The sequence below is a fragment of the Trachurus trachurus genome (genome assembly GCF_905171665.1).
Source record: "Trachurus trachurus genome assembly, chromosome: 16".
NCBI lineage: Eukaryota > Metazoa > Chordata > Actinopteri > Carangiformes > Carangidae > Trachurus > Trachurus trachurus.
Genome location: NC_139902.1, coordinates 22,086,212 through 22,111,309, shown reverse-complemented (window position 1 = coordinate 22,111,309; position 25,098 = coordinate 22,086,212). Strand labels below are relative to the sequence as shown.

Genomic DNA, 25,098 nt, shown 5'->3' with positions numbered 1-25,098 from the left:
GAGGGAGAGAAAAGAAAGAGATGAGGAATAGAGGCAAGGAGCAAAGAGGACTCTCGTTCCTGCTGAGAGTCAATAACACAGGAAGACACTTTAATTACCATCAGCCAGCTCAGATTAACTTTTATTGCCAGCTGGACAAGGAGACACACTCATGTTTTAGTTCACGGCCCCGAATCCCATCACAGACTTAAGTTGGCAGTACGTTTTGCCCCCATAGTTATTTATTTACTTGTTTTTAAATAAGCCACTTTCTCACTTAAAACCAAGAAGGCATTCAATTAATTCCTAGTCCATTTTATGTGCGATACGGAAAAACAAATAAAACATTTTACAGACTACGCAGATATGTAATAGATCCAAGTAACAGTTGATTTCAATCACTAAGCATGCTTTTATTGCACTGTATGCTGTATACAGTTAGCCACTGAGGTAGGTTCATTAATATTCACCACATTAGCATATTCAACAAGTCAGAAACTAATTAAACTAAATAATACCATATAATTGTGATGCAATACACTTATAATGTTGGTATAGTAGCCCTTTCCATTCACTGCTATTGAAGACCATTAAATTGAGCTAGTCAACTTGTTTAGTGGAATATTTGTCATTTTGGCTCCTGTATCCAGGAGCTGCTAGCTATCAATGGCTAAGTTGTTATTGAATTAATCTTGTGCAACAGCTTCAGTACAGCAGGTATATTAAAACTGTGTAGTTGTGTGCACTGCTTAATTAAGAGTGTAGACATGAGGTTTGTTTACTGGTAACAGAAGGTGAATTTCAGAAGCCCAGCTGTTGCCTCTGATTTGCAAATGGTACAAAAGGTAAAATAAGGTGTACGCAACATTGCATCTTACCTACTCATGTAAGAAAACAGATAAAATAGTATTTTTTGGACCTGCAAAACAAACTGAATGAAACTCATCACAAGTTACTATTCCTGTGTTTTTTTAATTTTACATTTTTATTTATTCATTCATTTTTTTTGTACCACTGTGAGGCGGAGGGATTACTATGTAAGAGAGCCAAAACAGAAAAATGGGAACAAGAAAGGATTTCAGAAAGTGGAGGGACATGTCACCCATAGATAACAGTTCAGAGAAACTGCACCCCCCGCCTCACACACACATAAACACACACTCCATCCAGTCTTTTGATGGTTGTGATATTAATACACAGACCATTAAGTGGTGGACAGCATCCTTTGTACTTTTCTTTCTCTGCCTTCAATGTAATGACCTCACACACACTCACTCAGCATTAGTGTTGTTTCTATGGTAATATTAGTAATCATGCAAATTCATGCAATACAGATTCATGCCTAAATAAAGGCTTTTAAAGTTGCAGAGGTACATGTGTGTGTGTGTGTGTGTGTACATGTGCCTGTGTGTGATCAAAGAAATCACTCAACGGTGTATTTCCATAGTAATCTGATCCTCTGACAGTGGTCTGTGTGGTTGATGCCCACAGAATTAATATAGCACAGAGTCTTTTATACGGACTAATCTAAAAATATATCTGTTTTCAGATTGGCTGTATATTAAGTATGCTTTCAGAGGAAAGGCTGATTGCTTTTATTGATGTACTGGCTTTCCCCTCAAATGAGAGAACATGGGACCAAATTAAATAACTTATACTATTCATCTTCAAGAGGGAGATTGATTGTGAACTTTTAGAAAGAAAATAAGCAAGAAAAGAAAAGTCTGCAGCAGATTGGCAATAGTTTTGATTTCACGTTTTCAGCAAGTTGATTGTATCTAGCCCCCTAACATGCCTGACTAACACTATGCACTTTTTGTGCATTTCTTTACCTGATCTCTCTCCACTATTACAATAGATGTAACACTTTTAGTGTTAGTTAATTCTAGTATTGCTTCCTTACTGTAGTTAATCAGCCTCTTATCGAGTATTGTGATAAAGGATCTTTACAATGTCATGTGTAAAGACTTTTGGTCCATTTGTGTCTCTTGAAGGTTGTGGATGCCATCCTGCCTCCACTGACAACACTGGCTTTCAGCAGAAATGGTAAGAAAGGTGGTTGCTTGTTTTCTAGAGCCAGAAGTGAGAGGAAGAAATGAGACAGAGGAGATGTGAAGATACAAGCAAATGTCAGACTGAGAGAGAAGGGGGTGAGGAAGATAAAGGAGCAGAGCAAATGGGAAAGAGTGGAAGAAATGGGACATGTTTAGAAAGATAGGGGTAGACCAAATTGTTAAAGTGCATGCCACACAACTCCAATGACATTTGCATTTTTGCCAGTCTTGTCTGTCTTGTTTGTGTCTAGTAAGAAAAGAAAAGGTGCCAAAAAAATTGTAAAACATATATATAATACTTTGTATTTTATAGACAGTTGTGATGTTCAGTTGCATGCATGGTCAAAATATCCCAAATTTTGTATTTTATCATAGACACCATTCCTGCTCTTCGTCAAAAAAAATTCCTTTCCATTTCTAAAGCTATGGTAAAAATGGTATGCAGTTGTTTAATGTTGCCTTGTAACATTTTGTATATTCCCTCTCTCTCTCTTTTTGTTACAGTGGAGTGGTCTGTGTTTGTTTTGAGGGTGCTGTCTGAACTCAGTCTCGTCCTGCTGGTCCAAGATTGTGATGGTCCTGATGAAGTTGAAAAGACAGAGGGAAGAGAGAGGGCAGCAGAAAGAAGAGACAAAGGAAACTCTCACAGTCAAATCTTGGCTCTCATCACTAAATCTCTGCTTCCAAGGTTGGTCTGGTTATCAGCATGACATTGTTTCTGGTTTGCTTTGTCAATTTTTTTTAATCTGTTGGAACAGATAAGTCTCCTGTGACACTTAGTGGCATTATTTGCATCTACAATCAGATGTAAATACATATTATTAATGATGATCACCATCATTATCATGTTATTTGTTATTTTTCCACATTTCATTTAACCCCCTTTTGACAAGAATATTTTTTGTAGTCAACCTAATCCTTGTTTATGCAAGTATCCCACCATTTTTTGGCAAATACTAGCTGTGCCTCAACAATAATTCAAGTGAAAGAGCTGGAGTACGACAACTGCAAGGCTGAAAATACATGAAGCCTTTGTATCTCGGTGACAACATTTGATAGAGCTTTAGAGGAATTTATAAATTCAATGAGCCCTCCTACTATCTTGGGGTTTCAAAGACAGGTAAGAGTACAGTCAAGGCAACTCTACATATATTTATATATCAGTGTTGATATACTGTAAGTATTTATTGACATCAAAAAGTCAAAAAGACCTCTGGGTCTTTAGAATAGAATATGCAGAGTTGTTCTGTGTCCTGCGTCTGTGGGTCCTCGTCACATCATAGTATTTGTGAGATACGGCCAACTGACAAGCATCTATCTTTATGAGTGTTGGCAGCCAATGATCATGCAGTCTGTGGAGAGCAGAGACAGACACATACAGTTTGCAGAAGTTCATGTCATGACAGAGTAACAAGAATACAAAAATAGACGTTGACATTTGTTGTCTGCTTTTCTCACTTTCTTTGACAGCCTCTATGTGGCTGTATACTGTCTGCTCCTATACCATTGTTATTTTTACTGACCTCTTTTAAAATGTCCTTCTCTCTTATTGCTGTCGTATGTGTTCAGTTTCCTATTTCTCTTCCTCCCTCTTTTTCCTTTTCCTTAAATTCTCTGCTCTGCTCCTCTTCCCACGTTTCTTTTTCTCTCCTTCTCCCATTATACCTCTGGTTTTCCCCTCCCCCTCTCCTCCACCCCTCTCCTCAGATCTGTTTCAGTTTACACTCTGTTACTAATGATCAGAACAGTACATAAATTATTAACACTACCAAAGCCAAATGTTGTACTCACGAATGTTTGTGTCTAGGTATGAGTCTCTTCTTCGAGCAGCAGAGCCGATCCCACTCTACGCACTCAAACTGCTGGTGTCAATGACTGAACACAGCACCCAGATCTGCAGGTACTGTACACAGAGTCGGACACAATCAGCCAAACAGAAAGAGCAAAAAACTGTTACGGCATCATCCAAAAATCTTACTGTACTGCACCTTACTGTACCACTCTCAGTACTGTATGATCATAATGTACAGGTGGTATGTTACACATCCATTGAAGCTGTTCCCACCTCTTAACACACCTAATTTCCTCCTTTAGTAACTCAAAGTTTATGTGGACAAGACGTTTGTTGACTGAAAATAGTTTTGACCCCATTATTCTTGTTCTACATCCAAGACCAAGCTTTGGTAGGACTGAAATGTTTTGCAGTCCTGGCAGTCTTGCACATAAATACACACAGGCACATTTTAGACTCTCAATATGTAATGTTTTAATGCCAAGGCCAGTCACTCCCCAGCTCAGTACTCTGAATCGCTACTAACTGTTTTTTATTCACAACCATGCACAACCGAGCACACACACACACACACACCTGCACAAGTGTGCACACAAACACAGAAACTTACCATTGGCAGTGATTTATTTTCCCACTCCAGCATATGCACAAATAATAATTTATTTATTGATGTAGCTGATGCACATTCAGTGCTAATAGCAACATCAGCACAGCTGCGCCACTGATCGTGATCTACATTGAACGAGACCCTTTTCACCCCTCTTAAAGCCAATGTTTTCTACATTAGTAATCAGTTTAGCAGCAGGTACAGTATAAGGTGCTGCATCAGCTAAGATGTTTAAAGACTTGACATATTGTGCTGATATATCTTGGCGCACTCGCTACTCTTGAAGAGGTTTGTTAAAAAAAAGTGTACTGCACACACTTTGAATGTACAATACTAAAGACACAAGTTATTGCTGCCATTAAAGTAAGATTCTCTGCTGCATAATGTCGAAGTAATTTGCTATTCAGGAGGACATTAAATATTTCCTGAGGAAGCAGTCACCTGACACCAGAATTAAAAAAAAAAAGTATTGATGTGTGTGTTGTTGCAGAGACAATCTGCTGATCCCCATTGTAACCATGAGATGAGTCACCTGTGTGTGTGTGTGTGTGTGTGTGTGTGTGTGTGTGTGTGTGTGTGTGTGTGTGTGTGTGTGTGTGTGTGTGTGTGTGTGTGTGTGTGTGTGTGTGTGTGTGTGTGTGTGTGTGTGTGTGTGTGTGTGTGTGTGTGTGTGTGTGTGTGTGCTTGATAGATGTGTTCTGACAGCAGCTGTCAGTAAGTCTTGATTCTCTGGTCATCTGTCTCCTCTTTTCAGCTGTTGATAGACACAGAAAGGGAAGGTGCAGAAAAGAGAGAGTAGGAGGGAAAGGAGTGGATGGAGGGGTGGAAGGAGGGATGGAAGGAGGAAGCAGGGAAGGTGAAGGAGATTCAGGAAGATGGATGGGAAGAAACACTTGTAATGAGGGAAAATGCTGACAAAGGGAGGAGGGGGGGGTGAGAGAAGGGAGGGATGAAATGTCAATGGGTGAGGCAGCATGAATGTCTGCATCACCTCCTGATTTTGAAGAGAGGGTGAGTAAAAGTGGGACGAAAAATGGTGCAATGCCTCACATGAGCAGTTTTTTTGTGGGATTAGGAGACTTGTGTACATTATAATTACTGGATGTGTCTACAAACTTTGCTTGCTGTACACAAGGCAAGATACATCTTTAAAATAGAGTCACACATTCACAATTTGTAAACCACAAAATTACAATCAACATGAAAATATCCATGGCCAAACACATGTAGTTCTGTGTTTCATCTCATGTCTTTCAATAGAAATATTGTGAACTGCCTGTTTTGTCCTTCCCTTCCATTTCTCTCCACTCTTCCATCCACTTATTTTATCTACTTCAGCCATAATAACTCAATAAACCTCTTATCACCATTATCCCACTCTCCGACCATCTCCATCCGTCCCTCCCACCCTCCCACAGTTCACAGTTCACCCTCGTTGGTGAATGTGCCCCTACTTCTCTTATCAGGAATATTACCCCCTCTCGTCCTTATCCTTCTCTTCCTCCCTCATTCCTCATCCCCTTCTTTCCTTGACACAAGTAGAGTGACGTGAACTTTTGAAATTGGTGTCAGCACTCTTCTCTCTACATCTTTGTTTTTCCCTCACTTCTTTCCTCTGACATTATTAACAATATTTTACATTTTTTTTCTGTCTCCCTCATTCTCTTTCTCACACCATCGCTAATTTATTAACATTAGTCCACATTTCTCTCTTTTTCTGTGCCCTCTCTCCACAACTCTCCCTCCATCACTGCGGTTATACAATCAGAAATTAAATTGCCTGGGTCTTGGTTAGATAAGTGTGGCTATGAAGCCAGCCGTGCAGTAATTAGATGGTAAATTGGGGACATTAACGTTGGGTAGGCAGCCTGCTGTCTCTCTCTGCATTATCACAGCCCAGACACACCTTCAAACAAGTACATTTACTATGACCTTTAGCCAAAGAACCTCATGCTGTGTGTGTGTGTGTGTGTGTGTGTGTGTGTGTGTGTGTGGGTGTGTGTGCACTGTATGTGTGTGGCCAACCATGTATGTCCGCTAACCAACCAAGTAGTATAAGATAGTATTTTCTTGTAGTTTAACTAGCTTGGCTATTGTGTTGTGGCTGCATTATATGTGTGTATATACAAAAAATATATTGCCATTCCTAATAATTCTTACCTGTGTGTTTTCATGTGCTTTCCTTTCATCATTTGTTAATAGCCTGACATAGTCTCAGCCTTGCAAAGCCATAACATCATCAAATTGCTGGAGTCATTTGGACAAGAAAGTCTCTAAACCAGAGAAAAGTGGAATCATTAGCTCTTAACAGCACCAAGGTGGTCGTTTTCATGCATTAAAATGATGCTGTTGCAAGTAACAGCCTGTTTTACTGGGCTACTCTCAAGAGTGAGTAAATGCATGAAAAAATATTTTAAAATATTCTTTAGATGATACAAAAACTCATTAAGGTGTGTCATTTCTGAATAATTGGACCAACCTCCAGGGAGGACTTTCCAGTATCTTGTGATATAGGCTAATTTGACTAAAACCTCCAAATGCTAAAATATACTCCTTGACTTTATCTTTGGTGTTTATTATCTTTTGAATGTTTGACATATTGTAACAAGGGCCATATTGCCCTTTCCGAATCATCTAATATTGAGTTTGAGAGATTTAACTGTTAGCTGACAGTTAACAGGAGTATCTGAACAGAGTGGAGCAAAGGTTAATTCACTACAGTGGTTATCCATGTTGTGATAATTATTGTATTCTCTGGTTCAAAGCTGATGATGTATGGCTGATGCAGTAAGGTTTGTCTTATCTGTGTTTGTTCTATTACTGGCAGTCTATTGTGCTCTGGTTTGTCCAGTGCATGGTGTTGTGTGTAATGTCTATTGATGTATGGCTGGTGGTTTAAAGGTGGTCCAGTTTATCATGTCGTGCCGGCCTGGCCTGTCCTCTCATCTCTCAGCCTGTCACCTACCTAATGGGAGGCCATCCATCATCATGTACAAACACACAAACAGATACACACACACACACAAACACATACACACGCATTTGCACTATTGTGAAGGAACTAACACAGTTTACCGTGTGTAATATAACATACACCATACAGCTCTGGATTCATTCATCATGACTCTTACAAAACGGTTACTACAGAGGTTTGGTCAGCTACACAGCTCCATGTTTCCTTAAGCCTACACACAGTGAGTCTTCTCAGTATAACAGATATGGTCACTGTTCATACTGTAGTTCCTAAAAATGTGAATGCTCTTACTTTGGATGTGCTAATGGCAGCATCCAGATTGTGGCTGACTCCAACATTGTAGCATGAAACGGCAAGCTTCCATCACCATTATTATTCTCGATCAAATATCTCATCGATCAGGGTCAGATGAGATGAGCATGACCTGTTCAATGACTTGTCAACAGCAATTGGTTCAGTCTAACAATCTAATGACCTAATCCATTTCTAGTATTACAAACTAAAACATTGAAGAGTTGGGAATATTAGGAACACGATCTTCAAGGCTTACTGTGGACTGAAGCAGCTGCTTGGGCCAATAAATCACAGTTTCTTTTGCAGATGCTGACTTTGAGCTGAGAATTTTGGTGTAATGGTGTGGGGAATATGTCAGCACACATTAAGATAAAATCAAAGTGGTATTGATCCCTGGGTAAAAAGTAGGTTGCAGGACTGCAGCAAAAGTAATCTGATGCAACAAGTAAAAAGCTAAATATAAGACCACTGAATATAAAGCAGACAACTGTCTATAACTTGTGAAAAGGGAAAGTAAAAAAGTTGTGAGGACTTCCAAGGGTGTTATTTGTTAAAACCTTGTATTGCTGGAAGCTGAGTTAGACAGTGTTGAATCAGCTTGTTAAAATAAAGGTTTGAGTGGTCTGATGCCTGCTAGAGAAACTATAAATCATAATTAGAATCAACAGATATTCACACAAGTGGACAGGCTTTGTTGCCCGCAGTATATTAACACCTGTCTGACGTCAGCTGGCTTTGTTCATTGCTGCCTAAATACTTAATACTTAAATACGTATGTGCATGGGTGTGTGCGTGTGTGTAGAGAGATGCCAACTACAGAGTAATTGGTTGTGAACAAGTGGAGAGAATGTCATTTGTAATTTACTGTGGACATCCACATCTCTTTCTCTTTCTCTGCTTTTCCACAAGTTTGGATTTATCCAGAACACTCATTTCCTTTCGTTCTCTACTTCCTCCTCACACCCATTTGTTTCTCCCCCTCTGTGCTCCCCCTGTTGTCCCTCTAAATCTTCTCCCCCCCCTCCCCCTTTAACCTTCCCCCTCCGTTCTCCTCATCGCCACATGCAATCTCCCCTTACCTGATCTTCCCCTTAACTCTCATCTCCTCCTCTCGTCTTTCCCTCTCTTCTCCCACCCTCCTTTCACTTCATCTGCTTTCATTGCGTCTGTTTTTTTCGTTTCTCCTCTCTCACCAATTCCACCGGTACCAGACAGGAGTCGTTGTACCGGAACTCCAACCTTAATGAAGATGAAATGGCCCAGTGTCTGTTTGTGTGTGAACAGTGCAGTGAATAGCCACTAAATTAAATTAATTCCTCTACCCGCCTTTTCCTATCACTGCTCCAATATGTATTTCCTCTGTCCCTTTCAGGTTGATCAAACACAGCAGGATCCTACCAACTGTTTTTCAGCTCATCATGGTAAGAAACCAATCTCAGTTCAACAATTTCTTTTCCAGCCAGTGTATATGTACCAATCTTAAAAACAGCAAGTGAAACCCAGTATAATTTCTGCTCTGTTTATTAAAGCTCAGTTGTTTTGAAGCTCCCTGCTTCTCTTTCCTTTCTCACTCCATCTAACCCTTATAGATGTATTTATGTAAATTAGTCTGAGTGGTGTTGACCTATTAGAGGGCTGGTGTAATTGACTGGCAGGTCAGCAATAGAGAGGGAGAAGGGTTAATAGAGAGGGAATATGGAGTCTACTATTAAGATTGCACACAAACACACCGCACTTGTCTGTTATCAGCGAAGCATAACAACGTTTCCAGTAGACAATTTATTTCACCTGACCCTTTTTGCATATGCACAATCTATCCACCCCCCAACAAACACAGCACAATCTGTTTTCAGCAAACCAAAACACGTGTGCTGCGGCAAACAATTTTATATACACACACACACATTTGCACACACACATTCTCACTTAATAATCAGTGTTCTGCTTGGCTGCCCGTCCAGCCCTGACTAGCTGATGCAGAATGTTAAACACTGTTATCCAACAGCCTGATTAACTTCTCTCCTGATTGTTTACTCCTGTCTGAACCAGTCATGTCAGGATCCATTAGTGCCGTCTGTATTGCTCACATTTGGATTGATTTATGCTGCCTGAAACACTCTGATCTGGATTGATTACACCTGTCACTAGTGATCACACTTGTCATGGAGAAACTCACCTAATTGTATTTGTCTAGATGATGAAGTAGTTCTGCTTCAGACATAAAAGAACCTCAGGAAACCAGCGAAACCAGGGTCTTAATTGGTTGGTTTCTGTGCCTGAGGGGGTAGAAGACTATTCAGAGTGGGTTGCAGTCAAATACTTTTACAAATCTAACCTCACTTAGACTGTACTGTAGGCACACCAGTATTTCTCACCACATTCAGTGCTCACTACGGTAAAAATCATTTCAGTTTGGCATTTTTCATTTTTCTTTACCAGATTGATGCTTTCAGTGATGTACATCAAGCCCTTTCATGCCTTATTAGTCCATAAAGATCACAAATAAATTAGCTTTAGCCGTGTGTTGTCACTGACAGGCAAGTTGTCCTAGGTGTGAATTGATGTCACTGTCTTCAGCCTCAGGCTACTGTACATGATGAGCACCATCCAGGCTTATCAGCCCATACGCAGATCACACTGATGCACGCAGACCCTGCAGGCAGAGATGGTTTATCTCAGAGAGGATCAAATAGAGAAACAAGGGCAGAAGAGAAGAGGAGAAGTGAATTAGGAAGGAGGGAAGGATTTGTCAGGAGGAGAAAGAAGTAGAAGAGGAGAGCAAAGGGAAGAAAATGAAATGAGGAGGAGGGAGAGTGCAAAGATCTATGAGTGGGAGGAATGTTGAAACTACAGGCTTGCCCCTCGTTTCTCTTTAAAACAATCTATTAACACAGGTCAAAACACCACCGTCCACTGACAGACAGAATTAATTTGATCTTTTGTCTAACATTGTGCTCTAATAACAGTTTTCAAATTAATTAGAATAAAGAATGGTAAAATAAATCCCTGCTGTATATGTTGAGTTTTTCTCTTGCTGGTTCGCGTCAGTGTTATGTGACCCATGACACAGCACTGAAAAAAATGACCTTGTCTGCTGTTTGTGGTGTCCTGCCAAAAACGGTTTCACAGATTTGTCTTTAAGGGCAGCCTGTGGAAAAAAAAAAAACACAAAAAAAAACCCTTGGACAGCTTTGCAAAAAGGCTCATTCTGCTATGCCATGTCTTGTTCTCTTGACACATACATAGTCTGAGCTTCCAGGAACAGCACTAGGTTAAATGCCTGAAACAGTAAATCACTAAGGCTTAAAGGAGACGGTGCCAACTCACTCTGTATAAATGTTCCATGGGGGGTAATATGGGGACTTATCGGTTGGAACTAAAGGTTGTGTGCCGTGCACATAGGTTTTCCAGTAAGTTCAATATGTTGAAGATTTATGTACTGTGAAGTACTGTAATGAAAATATGACAGAAACTTTGCAATTGATAAATGGGGCTCCCAGTGTGTGGAAGTCCACTATATTACCTCTCACTCCATGATCTATCACAAGTCCCCACACTTTGTTTGACATTAGAGAGTAGATGCTTGAAATGTTATACTGTATTTGACTTTGGAAAAAATATGCATATATATATATACAGGATGCTGAAAGATAACATGTAACCTAGGTATCCTCTCTCTGTCTCATACTTTCTCTAGGCTAATTGTAGTAATATCACCAGTGGGATCGTCCAAAATGCAGTTGCCTTGCTGTGTAACCTTAGTGGAGACACAACCTTGGACCTGGAGACATTACACCAGCAAGGTACAATATATACCTGTATATATTATGTATTGGAAAGTTATTGGTTTCCTCAGCTTTTGGATCCGCCTTGACTTGTCTTGTAGTGTGCTTGTCTTCACAACAGTGAGGCCTATCTGTCATTGACCTCACTGTCGGTGCCATGTATCCAGTCTGCTAGCATTACTTATTGTAATGTTACTTGTTGACATCTTGTTTTCCCCAGCCTGCTGTCCTGACGCAGCATAATGCTTATTCAGGTCAACAACCTTAGCTGCATATGTGTGTGTTTGTGTGTTTGTGTGTGTGTGTGTGTATGCGCCATGCTTTCTTGTTGATTCAAAGTGATTCCTTTGCATCCAGAACAAATTACCCAATGACAGGTCATTTTAGGCCAAATTGAGGACTCAAGAGATAGTTGAACATTTTGACTTGAATTGGATGGAAGGAATAATTAGACACAAAGCTTGAGATGCAGCTAAATCTAGAATGAACAAATGCACTAAATTAAAGAGATTCATAAGAATAAAAATACAAACTCCGCTGCTCCTCTCCCTCTCTCTCTCTTTCTCTCTCTCTGTCTTTCTCTCTCTCTATCCCTCTCTTTCTCTCTCTCTGTCTCTGTGTATGTGTGTGTTTTACTCATTATTTTGTGTATCGTTTTGTCCATCTTTTGCTCTGCACCTCCTTTTCCCCAGCCCCCAAAAACACCACCACCCAACTCTTCCTCTCCCTCTACTTCCATTGGGTCAGCAGTACGGCAGTTCAGTAGTCAGCATCATTATCGTCCAATCAGCTTTCCTCTCAACAAGAAACTGTCAACCCAGCACTAATACTGGCCGGGTAATTAACGCTATCTCCCTCTCCTCTCCTCTTCTCTCCTCTCCTCCAGTCTACTCAGCTTACATTTTGCCAGTCTTCTCCTCTCCTCTCTTTCGTCTGCTCCCGTTTTTTACACTCTCTCCTATCCTCTATTTTGTGCTCCTCTTCTATTTCCTCTTCTCCTCTTTCTCCCCTCTTTTCGTTGTGGGTTGTGGTTCACTCCAGATCACTGTGGTGATGGCAAGAAAGAAGGGAGCAGGAGAGAAGAGAAGGGAGGAAGCGTGTATAATTGGCTTTTTAAGGTGTGACAGAAAAGGAGGGGAAGAGTGGTGTGTGTGCGTGTGTGTGTGTGTGTATGTATGCATGTGTGTGTGCATGGGAGGCAATGAAATAGACAGAGAAGAAGCTCAAAATAGGGAGGTGGGTTTTTTGTGCTCGTGTGAATGTATTTGTGCTCATGCTTGTGCTCATATATTTGAGACAGAGAGGAAATGTGGTGTGTGTGTTGGGGGGGGGGGGGTGCAGGAGCTTCCAGTTTATGTGAGTGTCTCTAAGAGAGAGAGAGAGAGGAGATGAGGTTTATAATTGGGCAGATTTGCCTCCGACTGAGATAATACCCCCTGGGGACTGAAGACAGAGGGAGCAAAGAGAGGGAGACAGTGATAGGGAGGAAGAACAGAACAACATAAAGAGAAAGAAGATGGCAAAAAAAAGGCATGAGGGAGAAGAAGGAAAGCAAAATGGGAGGCAAAAGGGGTAGCAGAGAGGGGACAGTGAGGAAGAATGAGACACAGAGAGCGAGACTTGGTGAAATGTGGTGCATTTGCTTGAGAGGGATGAGATGACGGAGGAGAAAACTCGAGGTTGAAGTGAGAGACAATTTGAGAGGGGAAGCGATAGAAAGCAGGAGGGGGAGAATTCTTGATTACTTAAACAAAGTTCAAATGATTTTTTGTATTTTTTTTAGAAGAGACTAATATAGAAAGTCAATATTGTAATCTGATTTTATAAGGATACAAAGCCTAGAGTTCCTCTGCGAAGAGTGAATTTGAAACTCATTTTGTGGGCACATTGACAGGCAGACTGCATGATTTAATAAGCAAACACCTAGAGCATGTAGAACAGCCATAATGTTGGACTAAGGACATCCCAACTCCTTAGCTTGGTCTAAGGCTGTGGTGCTGACAAGGTGTCACTTGATTAAAGCAAGCTTGTCCTTTAATTAATTTTAAAAAGTCTTCAGGGGCGCTTTGTGTCTTCAGGATCGTTGAAGGTCTTTGAGGTTCCTCACCGGGTTTGATCCGTCACCAATCCTTGTTATTTCTCTTGACCTTCTGTGAGAAGCTCAGAGGAATTTTTAGGTAATTGCTTCTGTGCCAGTGTTATCTAGTTTCTGTGGCACTCACATTTATAAATTGCCATTTCAAATTGGGTTCAGGTCATTTCCCCTAACAATGTCTAAAAAGTTATATGATGGTTCTTCCACACCATGTCCATATGTGTCCAATCAATAATTATGCCCTCTGGCAGAATTTATACCACCAAGATCTTCCATATTAATGTTTTCATATTAGCAAGCACCCAAGAGGTTCTAAATTGACAGTTTTACATAACTGCAATCAATATGACACGAAAATAAATTTGTTTGTCTCAACTTGTGCTCCTCAAAGATTCATTGATACTGGTACACTTTGCATCGTAAGAAATATTAGTTCTTTTTATATATACAGTATATAGACTTAAGATTTTTCATTTGAAATGGATAAGTAAGCTGTGATTATTTTACCAATCAATCTATACACTGAAATAAGTAATGACATTGGGAAATTGTGTGTTGTCTTAGAAATGTTGGCAAATTTATTAAAAATCTGCATGCATAATTTCTCATAGATCACACTCGTCATCCAAAACTAAGTCATGACGTCCAAGGAACTCTCTGTAGGCCTTTGGGATAAAATTGTGGCAAGGCTTAGATCAGGGCAAAAGTGCAAAACCCTCTCTCAAGCTTTGAGTGTTTCTGGGAGGACAGTGTGGACTGAATAATTGTCAAATAGAATAGTTTGGAAACATCATGACTGCCCTCTAGCTAAACTGAGTCACCGGATAGGAAGTGCCTCGTTCAGGGAAACGATCAAGAAATCAACGTTTGCTCAGAGCAGGGAACCTCTGCAGCGGTTGAAAAACTGCCAGAAAGATGACTGTCTCAGCAGCACTCCCTCAATTTAAGTAAAAGGCCTATGACAGCTTGATTGGACTTTGCCAAATGCTATTTAAAGGACATGAGCACAAAGATTCTCAGATTAGATTGGACAAAAATTAAATTCTTTGAGCTGAACTCCAAACGCTTTATCTGGCAGACATCAGGCGCTGCTCATCACGAGTTTAGTACAATCCGTACGGTGAAGCATGGTGGTGGCAGTATCACGCTCAGGCTTCCCAACCAGCAGGGACAGGGAGGATTCAGGGAGGGATGACTTTAGCCAAATACAGACAGGTCCCCGCAGAAAAACCTACTCTTGTGTGCATATGACATGAAAATTGGGTGATGATTCACTGACCTGAAGCACGCAGCCATGATAATGTTGTGCAGAGACCTGAAGATGACAGTTCACAAATGCTTCCCATTCAGTCATATTGAGTTTGAGATGATCTGCCAGAAAGAACAGGATAAATTGTGCATTTTTTTCTTTTACCCAAGAAGACCCAAAGCTGTAGCTGCATGCTGCCAAAGGGTCTTGAACAAAGTAGCTGAATTATTTTGTAAATGAGAGTTTTCAGGTTTCAATTTTTGATAAATTTGCTAAAATGTCTAGACTCATCATGTTTTCATTATGGGATAATGAGTGTAGATTGAAGGGTAGGAATGGGAATTTCATGGAATTAAAACTAAATCCACAACACAATAATGCACAATTGAGTAGGTAAAGTAGGGCTCTGAATACTTTCTGAAGCCAGTGTACATTTTGTTAACAATCATTAATAGGGAACATCATTATTAAAATCTACATAATATAATTTAGCTGAAACATTATCCATTAAATACATGTCATTATTTTAGTTTTTCTCTCCCCAGAAAACTTTCCTACTCAGCTTTGACAGTAATGATATGAGCCATTCATCCTGTTGATTCCCTGTAGAACTCATTTTACACTGGTTATAAATAGATGATATTGCAAAGCATTGTGGAGTGTCTATTTTTAACCTAGTTAGAGTCCAAACTCCAAAATAGGACAGACCACAACGGTTTTCACTCAGATTCCCGTAGCATTAACATTATGCAAGTGTCATTTGTAAAAATGTGACATGTTTAAAATTGACTTGCTAGTATTGACTTAATAAAACAGCTGTCTCTTTGATAACCAATACTATTCACCTTAAAAATACATTCAACAATATAATGATGCACTAATGCAGAGATATTGGGTGCTCTTTCATGAAATGATGAACATTTTACATGTACCTGCAAAAGATATCTACAGTAAAAAAAAAACCATGTAATGTGTCTGTGTGTGTGTCTGTCTGAATGCGAGGCAAACCACAATAACATTCATTAATATTTTACAATTCTTCTACAATATTTCTTCCAAACATTGTAATTTTTCTTGAATCTCGGATGGTAATCGATGTGAGTCCATGCACACAGTGCTCTGTGAATTAAAAGGTTACTGTGTTTGCTGCTCACGTTATTATCTAAATTAGTTTTCAGGGAACTTTGTGAACTGTTTGTGCTCAAGACATCACCAGGATGTCAATGTCTCTCCCACACTTTCCCGACCTCAGGAGGTCTATGACCTATGAATGTAAAAAAGCAACCAGTTAAATGTGTTCTTTAAAGTTTGTGTGACTATTCTGTAGCAGCTTTTTGCTTGTTGAGCATGATTGAATCAAGGGTGCCCTCAGAGGGTCAAGAACGCATAAATGTACGGTGCTTTGGAAAAGCAAAGTGGAGACTGCAGTTGGAAATCCTATACTGTGTGATTTCCAGATGGCTTTAGCAGCTCAGAAGAAATACAGCCTGTGAGCCTTATTATTTATCATTTATCTAAAGGTTTTGCAACTTCCTAGCCTCTGTCAAGTCAAACCTTTTTCTCTTTGAAACCCATTAGAAATCTTTGCATAATGTGTATGACCTTAGTGGAATCAGTGTGAATGCCTTTCAGGACTCTTCTATGGTTTACTTTTATTGAAATGCCCATGTCATGTCCACTGAGTCAGAGCACTGGCACAATGTGAGTGGAACTTATGCAAGGACACTTGGAAAATGACTCGAATGTAGATGCTACAGTACGACAAATGTTCAGACTTATTTAACAAAGCATATAGGCTTTCAAGTTGCTGAGTCATTCCAAACTGAAAAGACAGCAAGACAGTCTGTAATGGGTAAACATATCAAAATCTCAATCCAGCACAACTCCCAAATCTATAAAACAGGCCAAAGGGAACAAGAGATTAAGGCCCAATTCCAATCGTCAGCTCTAAGTGACAGAGTGTGAGAGTCTGTGAGGGTCCAGATGCTGTAAACATGAATGGAACAGCACTTACCCACTCTCACGACACGTTACCTTGACAACAACATGTTGTTGACTCCGGTCTTGGGCCGATAATTTACCGTACTTTCAACACGCACAAGGTGTGTGAGGTGGACGGACTCAAAACAAAATGTTCCCGGATCAGATCTGATCAAATCATCATCAATAATCACAAACTTCACACGTTAATACTGACAGTAAACGTCTTCTTTCTTTTTTTCTTTCTTTCTTTTTTTTGGTTGTTGCTCCTGTCCATTAACAATAAAGAGAGCGGCGGAGCTCTCTCTGACTACGTGTGTTAATTTACTTTTTTTCTTTTTTAACACTTGCGTTCCGACGGCATCTCATGTGTTTGACTTCACAACGCTATGAACTGTGGGTAATTCCCCTACCCAAAGTCAGCATCGGTGCTGACTTACGGTAAGGGGGCGGTAAGGGCTCATTCACTGACTCACTGACTTGATGATCTGACAACGGAACAGCCCTCACACACTCACGGACTTCCCGTGAACGCGCCTCTAAGTCAGTGAGTCCGTGAGGGGTCGGATTGGAATTGGGCCTAAACATGCAGTAACTGCCCATAATGATCCAGCAGCTGAAGAGATGCAACACAAGACTAAATACACAGGAAACTAATTAACTAATGAGACACAGGTGGACAAACACAGGAAGCAAAACCACAACAGACTCAAATGGACTGTAGTTTCAAAATAAAACAGGAAACCAGGCAGGAAGTTGGCAAGGAGGAGTGCGTCATGACAGGAAGCTTAAAAACCACATCTTGGCCTATTTAGTGCTGTTTTTTCTGCACGTGATTGGTTTAGTCAGTACTCTAAAAATCTGCTACAGCTAGAAAATTATAGTCCATTTTCATAGTCCATGTAGTCACCAGTTACAGCTATCTAGGTATAGTCCCAATATGGGCACCTACAGTGTAATGCCTTGTCAATAGATGGCTCAGAGTTTATTTACAGAATACCTTGTTTTTGTTTTTTCATTCTTGATTTGATATTTATTTTCTTGTTGCTATGTATAGGGATGACTGCTATTCTGTATAAGAATAATGCTATTAGCATATATGTGTGCAACTATTTGTGTAGAGTTTACTTCTACACAGGACTGCATTGTCAAATCACATTACCAGAGGACGGTCTTTGTTTGACTGCACAGTCCAAAGTGGGACAGTTTGTTTATTTAATTTATGAGGCAGCTTGACAAAGCAGCAGTAAATCTCACTGACAGAAGTCTAGCTTAATAGCTTTCTAGTGTCTGCAGTGTTGCACTTTCACTCACAAAAATAAACACACACAACATCTACTTTCTAAATAAAGATCTGTTGGAATAGAAAATAACCTGGCAGTGCTTTCCCCAGTGAAGACAGTCATTCAGTTCATTTGTTATTTAACTGTTACTTTTTTGGTGTACAGGAAATGCAGCACACGTTTTGGCCTAAATACTGGCACAGTGTACATTTGTTTTGGAAAAGCGTGTCAATAATGTATAATAATGTGTCATGTCAACTTCATCAGGCCAGAATCTATCCAATCTTCACTTACACAGACGTGTTGGGGAGAACACTACAGGGACAGATGCCCACAATAGCTAACTACACAGATAGAGCTGCAAAACGGGCAGTATCCTCCATGTCATGTTAAAATGAATGAGCCAAGGAACATGGGTTTGCACTTTAGTAAGTGGTATTTATTCATGGCTTAGCAAGAGTTGGCATCTTTTAAACATGTTGTGCAGTGGACAATTTTCTTGGGAGAGATATAGCGAGTTGGAAAGGAAAAGGAAAGGAAATGGGTAAGAAGAGAATAACCAAATTCTTTTTAGATGTGAATCTTATCTGACTTGTCCTCCACTGTTGTGTTGATTTGGAATAAGGTGTGTTGATAAGTTTACATTGTCATGGAAGAATCCAACGTTGCACAGTGCTAGTTCTGTTGAAATAGTTGAATGTCACATTCAGCTTTTTTCTTCTTGGCGAGTTGGTGACAATGAAATGCTAATTGACTGGAGAGGGAGAGTGTCTCTCATCTTGCACAGGAGCTATCGATCCACCGAGGAGTCGAACCAGAGCCTGCAGTTACAGATATTTGCACAGGCTCAGGTTATTTTTTACCTCTCCGACATATGTGTAGCAGACAGAGTGAGGTGTGTCAGTTGGGTTCAAATGTAGAGGTTTTTAAGTTTGATTTTATACAATATTAGTATGATATATCAATATTATTAGTAATAAGAGCAGAATGGATTGCAGATGTTTCCTAATGATCTTGGAGAGACAGGCAGCCTGAGAATATGTTGCTTATTTTTATAATATGACACATTGTTGGTCTGTTTCCAGTTTACAATGCATTTAGCCTTGTAGACTTTAAAGTGAAGAATTAAAAATGGTATATCTCATTTAAACAGACTTAAACAAATCCAAAAAGATTGTAAATTAATTCACAGCCTTCTCATGCTGACCTCTTTTCTGCTGCACAGGCCTGGTAGAGGTGATTGTGGAAACTCTCTCAGAGGCTGCAGTGGTTCGCCTGGATGCAGAGGGACGTGCCATGAGGAAGAGCGGACATCTTGTGTTACAAGCTCTTCTGGAGCTGCTTCACAACACGCTGAAACAAACTGTCGTCGCCCGCTCTGCACTTCAGGTATCAACATCCACGTACAGTTAATGAGAACAATATATTCCCAACATGTTCTTCAGCAGCTAAGCTCTCTGTCAGCGAGGTAGTCAACGGATCACAAAAACCTCTAGTTCAAATTTTCTGCGCTCTATTGGCAATATATTGAAAATTATTACTGATATCTGATTATGGTTGGTCTGTAACACAAAATGTAAAAAAAAAAAAACAAGGGAAAAGAGATGGACGCTTTTTGAGTAACTAAAGCTAAATTCAGATACCTTTCTCTTTACACATGCTTGCCTTTCATGAAAGAAAACCCACTTATATGCCACATTAGTTACCAGAAAGTGTAATATTGATTAATTAGAAGTTAATGTGGTTCTGATCTCTCAACTCTTTGCATTAGTCATATCTCAAAATGTATCTGTGGAGAAGACATACAGTATATCAATATTTGGAGTATATGCTTTTACATTGAAAACCAATACCCCTATAGACTTATAATTACAGTGTTGTATACTGTGAAGCAACGTTACTTGCGAAATAATCCTTAAGGAACCGAAACATCTTCTCTTGTAGATTTTAAATGATTGTTACCATTTTTTTGCTGTATCATGTTATATTGGTCCTTAGTCTAGTGTATCTCCCACACTGATTAACCACCATTTATCAATTTCATCCCGTTGAGCAGAGTTCCTCCCTAAAATGTTGTCCTTGTATCATGTCCCTGGAGGCATGTGTGTGTATTTGTATGTGTGTGTTTGTGAGTGTGTGTGTCCATTGATGTGTGCAGTAAAAGCTAGCAGGTTTAAGCAACTGCAATATTGAAGTTGTGGACTCAGGAGAAAGCGGATGAGGTCCCAAGTCACTGGGACAAACACACACACACGCACACACACACACACACGCACACACACTCTTACAGGCGTACGCAGAGGGGCCTGTCTGGCGATGTCCCTGCGGCCTCATTATCACCACTGGCTTTGTCCTCAGCTCGCCTCCCTACACACAGATGCACTCACACTCACATATGCTCACATACACACACCAGCCCCCATCTCCCCGTAGTGTGCACCCCAGCCCAACGCATACATATTAATGCTTAGACGAGGGGGGTGGAGGGGGGGGACTAAAGGGGAGGCAGGGTAAAAGACTGGATGGAGACGGACAGAAGAGGGAGAGGGGAGGATGGAAAGATAGAAGGAGAGACAGAGATGGAAAAGGGAGCAAGCAGACTGTGCAGCAGAAATCAATTCTGTGAGAAATGCAAAGCTCATTAAAAAGAAAACTTCTTCCCAAACCAAATTCATTTGGGTAATAAGGTCTGATAAGGAGAGAGGACGTGACTAGACCACTCTCCCCAAACTATTACTCTGTTGGTCAAGAGAGAGAGATTATATATACTTCAGAAAAAAAAGAGAGAGAGCGAGAGCATAACAGAGGAAAAGTGACTTTGGGGGAGAGAGAGAATGTGTGCCAGTATTAATCACATTATTCCACCGCTAATTGGCCTGAAGTTCCACTGTAGGCATGAACTGCACTAAAATAAGCCGAAGTGGGGGTACAGAGATGCTGAAGGGAGAGTGGGGGCTGGTTGTAAGGGGGAAAAGAGGGAGAACGTGAGAGACCTGAAGTCTTAATGAGATGCAATAATAACTTACTTACTAATAAATGGCGTGAATCCACTAATGTAAAACATATCTTGTGCTAAAGAAGGGGTTAAAATAACTCAGTGTGTGCAGGAAAACTACTTCCTGCTTTAGTCTATCAGTGTGTCTTTCTGTGTCTGTCTCAGTCTGTCAGAATGTGTCTTGGCAGGTCTCTGGATCCATCATTATTGACTGTCAAATCTCTATAAATGATTTAACGTGTGTGTGTGTGTGTTTCTGTGTCTGTGTCTGTTTGTGTGTGCGTGTGTGTCTGTGTGTGTGTGTTTGTATAGAGCCAGAGGCTATCTTGTCCAGCAGTAGAGATGGAGGCAGCAGAGAAACTGCTCCTAGCCAACAGACCCCTGAGCCAACTCAGCACACACCTCATTCACATGGTGAGACCAACACTCACAGAGCCTGTGTGTATGTGTGTGTGTGTGTGTGTGCGTGTGTGTGAGAGCGAGACAGAAAGTGAAAATATGCCTATTTGTCTGGTTATATACTCTCCCAAGTTGTTGTAAGAATTAGTCACTAGTTATGATCTCTACATCTGATTAAAACTAAAAATATGTCAGAAAATGTGGTAGCAATAAAATAAATCCCTCTTTGCTACGATTGAAAATGCCACCAGTTGCTGTTGTCACCACAGTTACTTCCACCATAGTATATAACCTTAGTGAGTTTATACATTTTATCATTTTACAGTTGGTATCAGCGATAAGTTTGTAATGCTAGACCAGTTCGATCTCTGTTTAGTTTTTTGTTATTGTTGTTGGTTAAATCCAGAACGTTTCCATCTCAAAGTAAAACTGTGATTTCATGGTTAGCAACAAAACCAAAACCAGATGGATCCATTCAGAACTGTAAACTATCTACCACTGTTAAACATTTGATATATTATAAAAAGACCTGCAGCATCTCAAACTTGACACCAAAACCACTTAGTTAAAAGTTGATCCTAAGTTATCTTTCTTCTGAGTGTGTACATGAATGTATGTATATCAGGATAAATGAATTAAATTAGCTGTCACACATGGACTGTGTGGCCTCTAATTCCTTCACTTAGTTCTGTCTAAGTGATGTGTTTTTTTGATGATATTGTATGTGTTGTGTGTGTGTGGGTGTTGCATAGATGCAGTATGCACCTTGCACATCACTTGTCTGTTTAATACAGATGATTATCTTAGTGCACTGGAGTAATTATTCTACACTTGTTTCAATTTTAAACCCAGAAAGCTGCAGAAAAGAGTTATATCTGCAAGTACCAACACAGAACCTGATGCAATCTGAAAAGCAGAAGATAAGAGTGGGTACAATCTTGGCCTCTCTGCTGAGAGAAATGTGGAAATGTTATCGCACAAGCCTTTCAAACACCCGCACCTTCTGGCACCATACACATTACCGAGGATTAAATAATCACTTAAAATTGTATATTAAACAACAACGTGATGCAAAATAGCTTCCTGTGTCTGCACTCAGAATTATAACTGAAGTGCCTAAAATCTAATTCAGGTAATTGATGGACAAAGGTCTTTGTTGTTATGCCTATATATCTATCTGCAGCTTTTTATTACAAAAATTAAACACGTTTTGTAAAACCTTCTAAACAAAACAGTGATTTAGATGAATAAATTCATATAGTATGAGTGTAAAAAGTGTAACATAAAATGGCAGAGGGTCCATTTGAAAGAGCGGAGGCTCTGTAAAACATCATGGGAAGTTGATGTTGTGAGGGCAGGGGTGGGGGTAGAGGAAAGGGAGTCTCAAGGGACACAATAGAGTTTTTTACTTATACTTGACACATTGAGTGTTGGGCGAGTGTCTGTGTGTGTGCTTGTGTGCGCCTGGTGGGAGATGAAGGGGTTAAAGGGGCAGCTAACCCACCCCCACCCTCTGCTCAGCCCCTTTGCTCCTTGGGGTATTAGTTGGTTGGAGGGAAAGCCAGTTAGAGAGTGTCAGTGTGAGTCCTGAGTCTAACATCATTACAGCTGCAAAACTTGTTTGTGTTAAAAGCTGGTGCTTCTGAATAGCAGTGGGCAAATTACTGAAATATGATTTAGTGCAGGAAACGTTTTGATGATAAGAGGTTCGTTATGGACTGTAATTTTGTTCTGATGCACCTGGTTGAAAGGGAACATTGATCCTGGATTCTTGTCTGTAACATTTGTTCATAATTACTTGATATGGCCTTTAAACAAATCAATAGAATACAGTAAATTACCTATGGCAGCGTTGTATTGACCCTCTATACTATACTCTGTACTAACCCTCTAATTAGAAATACATAAATGGTGCATGTTGTTGCTTTAATCATTTATTTAGATATCATTTTATTTCTGAAACGTGTGGTTTAATACACTAACTAACCAAAGTGTGACGTAATTGTGTGGATTCAGTTTAGGTTTCTATTTCAATGTATTATTTATGGTGTGTATGGTCAATAAACCTGTAAGAAGGGGAATTAAATCACTTTTTCCAGCCCATGATGCAAATCACAGTGCGATAAATTAAACAGAAACAATTTCACTGTTCAGTTCACTTATTTTTCTTTCTTTGTAGCTGTCCAGTGAAAACCAGGAGGTGTGGGAAGAGTCCGTCCAGTGTCTGGCCCTGTTAGTCCAGCTGTATGGTGGAGAGGGGTGTGACTGCCTGACGCCCTCTTGCTTGCAAAATTTCTCACATGTGCTGCGAACACACATGCACGCTGAGACCCCCCCGATGCAGCACACAACCCTCAGGATCATCAGTCGACTGGTGAGTAGCAGGGTGGGCGCAGGTAGACACAAACAGTCGTCTCTGCCAAGTTTAACATAGAAACATAGAATACATGTCAACATAACTTGTATGACCTTTTTTTAAGACATCAATTTGTGCTCCCTGTGCGCCCCTTCCTCAGGTGCCAGTGCAGGTCATAACACAGCAAATGTTTGCTCTGTGACTGGGAAAACTTGGCCCTGGGTGTGTTTGTATTTTGGGGGGTTGAAATATTAACTGCCACCACTGCAGAATGAAAATATTGGAATAATAAAAACAGACTTAGTCACACACGCACACACACATTCAGCCCCGGTGAGCTGCTGAAAATAGAGTGTAGTTTTACCAAAACTTGACTGACGGAGGCAGCAAGACAGACAGAGAGAGAGAGAGAGGAAAAAAAAGTGTTGGTTTGTATCTGCCTGTCACTCTCTGTTCGAGTGTCTGTCCAATTTTGTCTGATAGTCAAAAAGATTTGTAGTACAGGCCAAAGACGGGCTGACTGCAGAGAGCATTGCAGTAAAGCAGGAGGAGATTCAGCGAGGCTTCTATTTCCCAAACATAATAAACAATATTATCTCACTCTGGTAACATGGGGACAGCGATGCAGCTGCTGTAGCCAGCTTTCACCAGAATTAGGCAGGCTCTGACAAGGACGTCATTTCTTGTCCTGATCGACACAAACAATGCTACAGCGACATTGTAACAACTCAGCACTTGAATTAAAAAGCCAAAAAAGACAGTTAACTAAACTGCTGGTACAATATTGAGCACACACGCACACACGCACACTGTTCTGGAGCTTAGCTTCTCAAGGAAATAATTTCATATTGGATTATTCTGCAGTACTGTTGGGACAAGCAAGCATTTTACCATAGCAAAAGACACCAAAGAACAGGATTTGCATACTTCTACGGACAACAATTGATCAGCTTTTAAAACTCAATGCCAGCATTATTCTAACATAAAATAATTAGTTTTGGTTGCATAAACTTAAAGAGTTGTGTCACAGATTCTTCAGGAATAAGTTCTTTAGAAAGGGTTGATGTTGGATGCTTACAAATGTAGACGATACAAGTGTAATCCAGAGATTTCTCAGAATAGCAGGTTTGAGTGGACACAGTCGAGTAAAAATACATCTCAAAAGTCAATAAGACCAAGTTTGAAAAATTGCCTCATCTTGCTGTCGACCCTCATGAATTATGTAAAATGCACTCCTAAGGTTTGGGCTTGGCCGC

General features: G+C 40.2%; 1 protein-coding gene across 1 annotated transcript in view; it reads left to right on the top strand.

Annotated features, from left to right (window-relative positions):
- Window positions 1-25,098, top strand: part of ulk4 (unc-51 like kinase 4) — a gene marked incomplete at both ends in the record, with an annotated part of 69,140 nt that overhangs the window by 36,131 nt on the left and 7,911 nt on the right. The window contains 8 exons of the mRNA XM_083990312.1: window positions 1,974-2,025; window positions 2,538-2,721; window positions 3,841-3,933; window positions 9,073-9,121; window positions 11,398-11,503; window positions 19,318-19,481; window positions 21,400-21,501; window positions 23,666-23,860. Coding sequence (XP_083846438.1) covers window positions 1,974-2,025; window positions 2,538-2,721; window positions 3,841-3,933; window positions 9,073-9,121; window positions 11,398-11,503; window positions 19,318-19,481; window positions 21,400-21,501; window positions 23,666-23,860 — 945 coding nt within the window. The remainder of the gene's footprint in view (window positions 1-1,973; window positions 2,026-2,537; window positions 2,722-3,840; window positions 3,934-9,072; window positions 9,122-11,397; window positions 11,504-19,317; window positions 19,482-21,399; window positions 21,502-23,665; window positions 23,861-25,098) is intronic.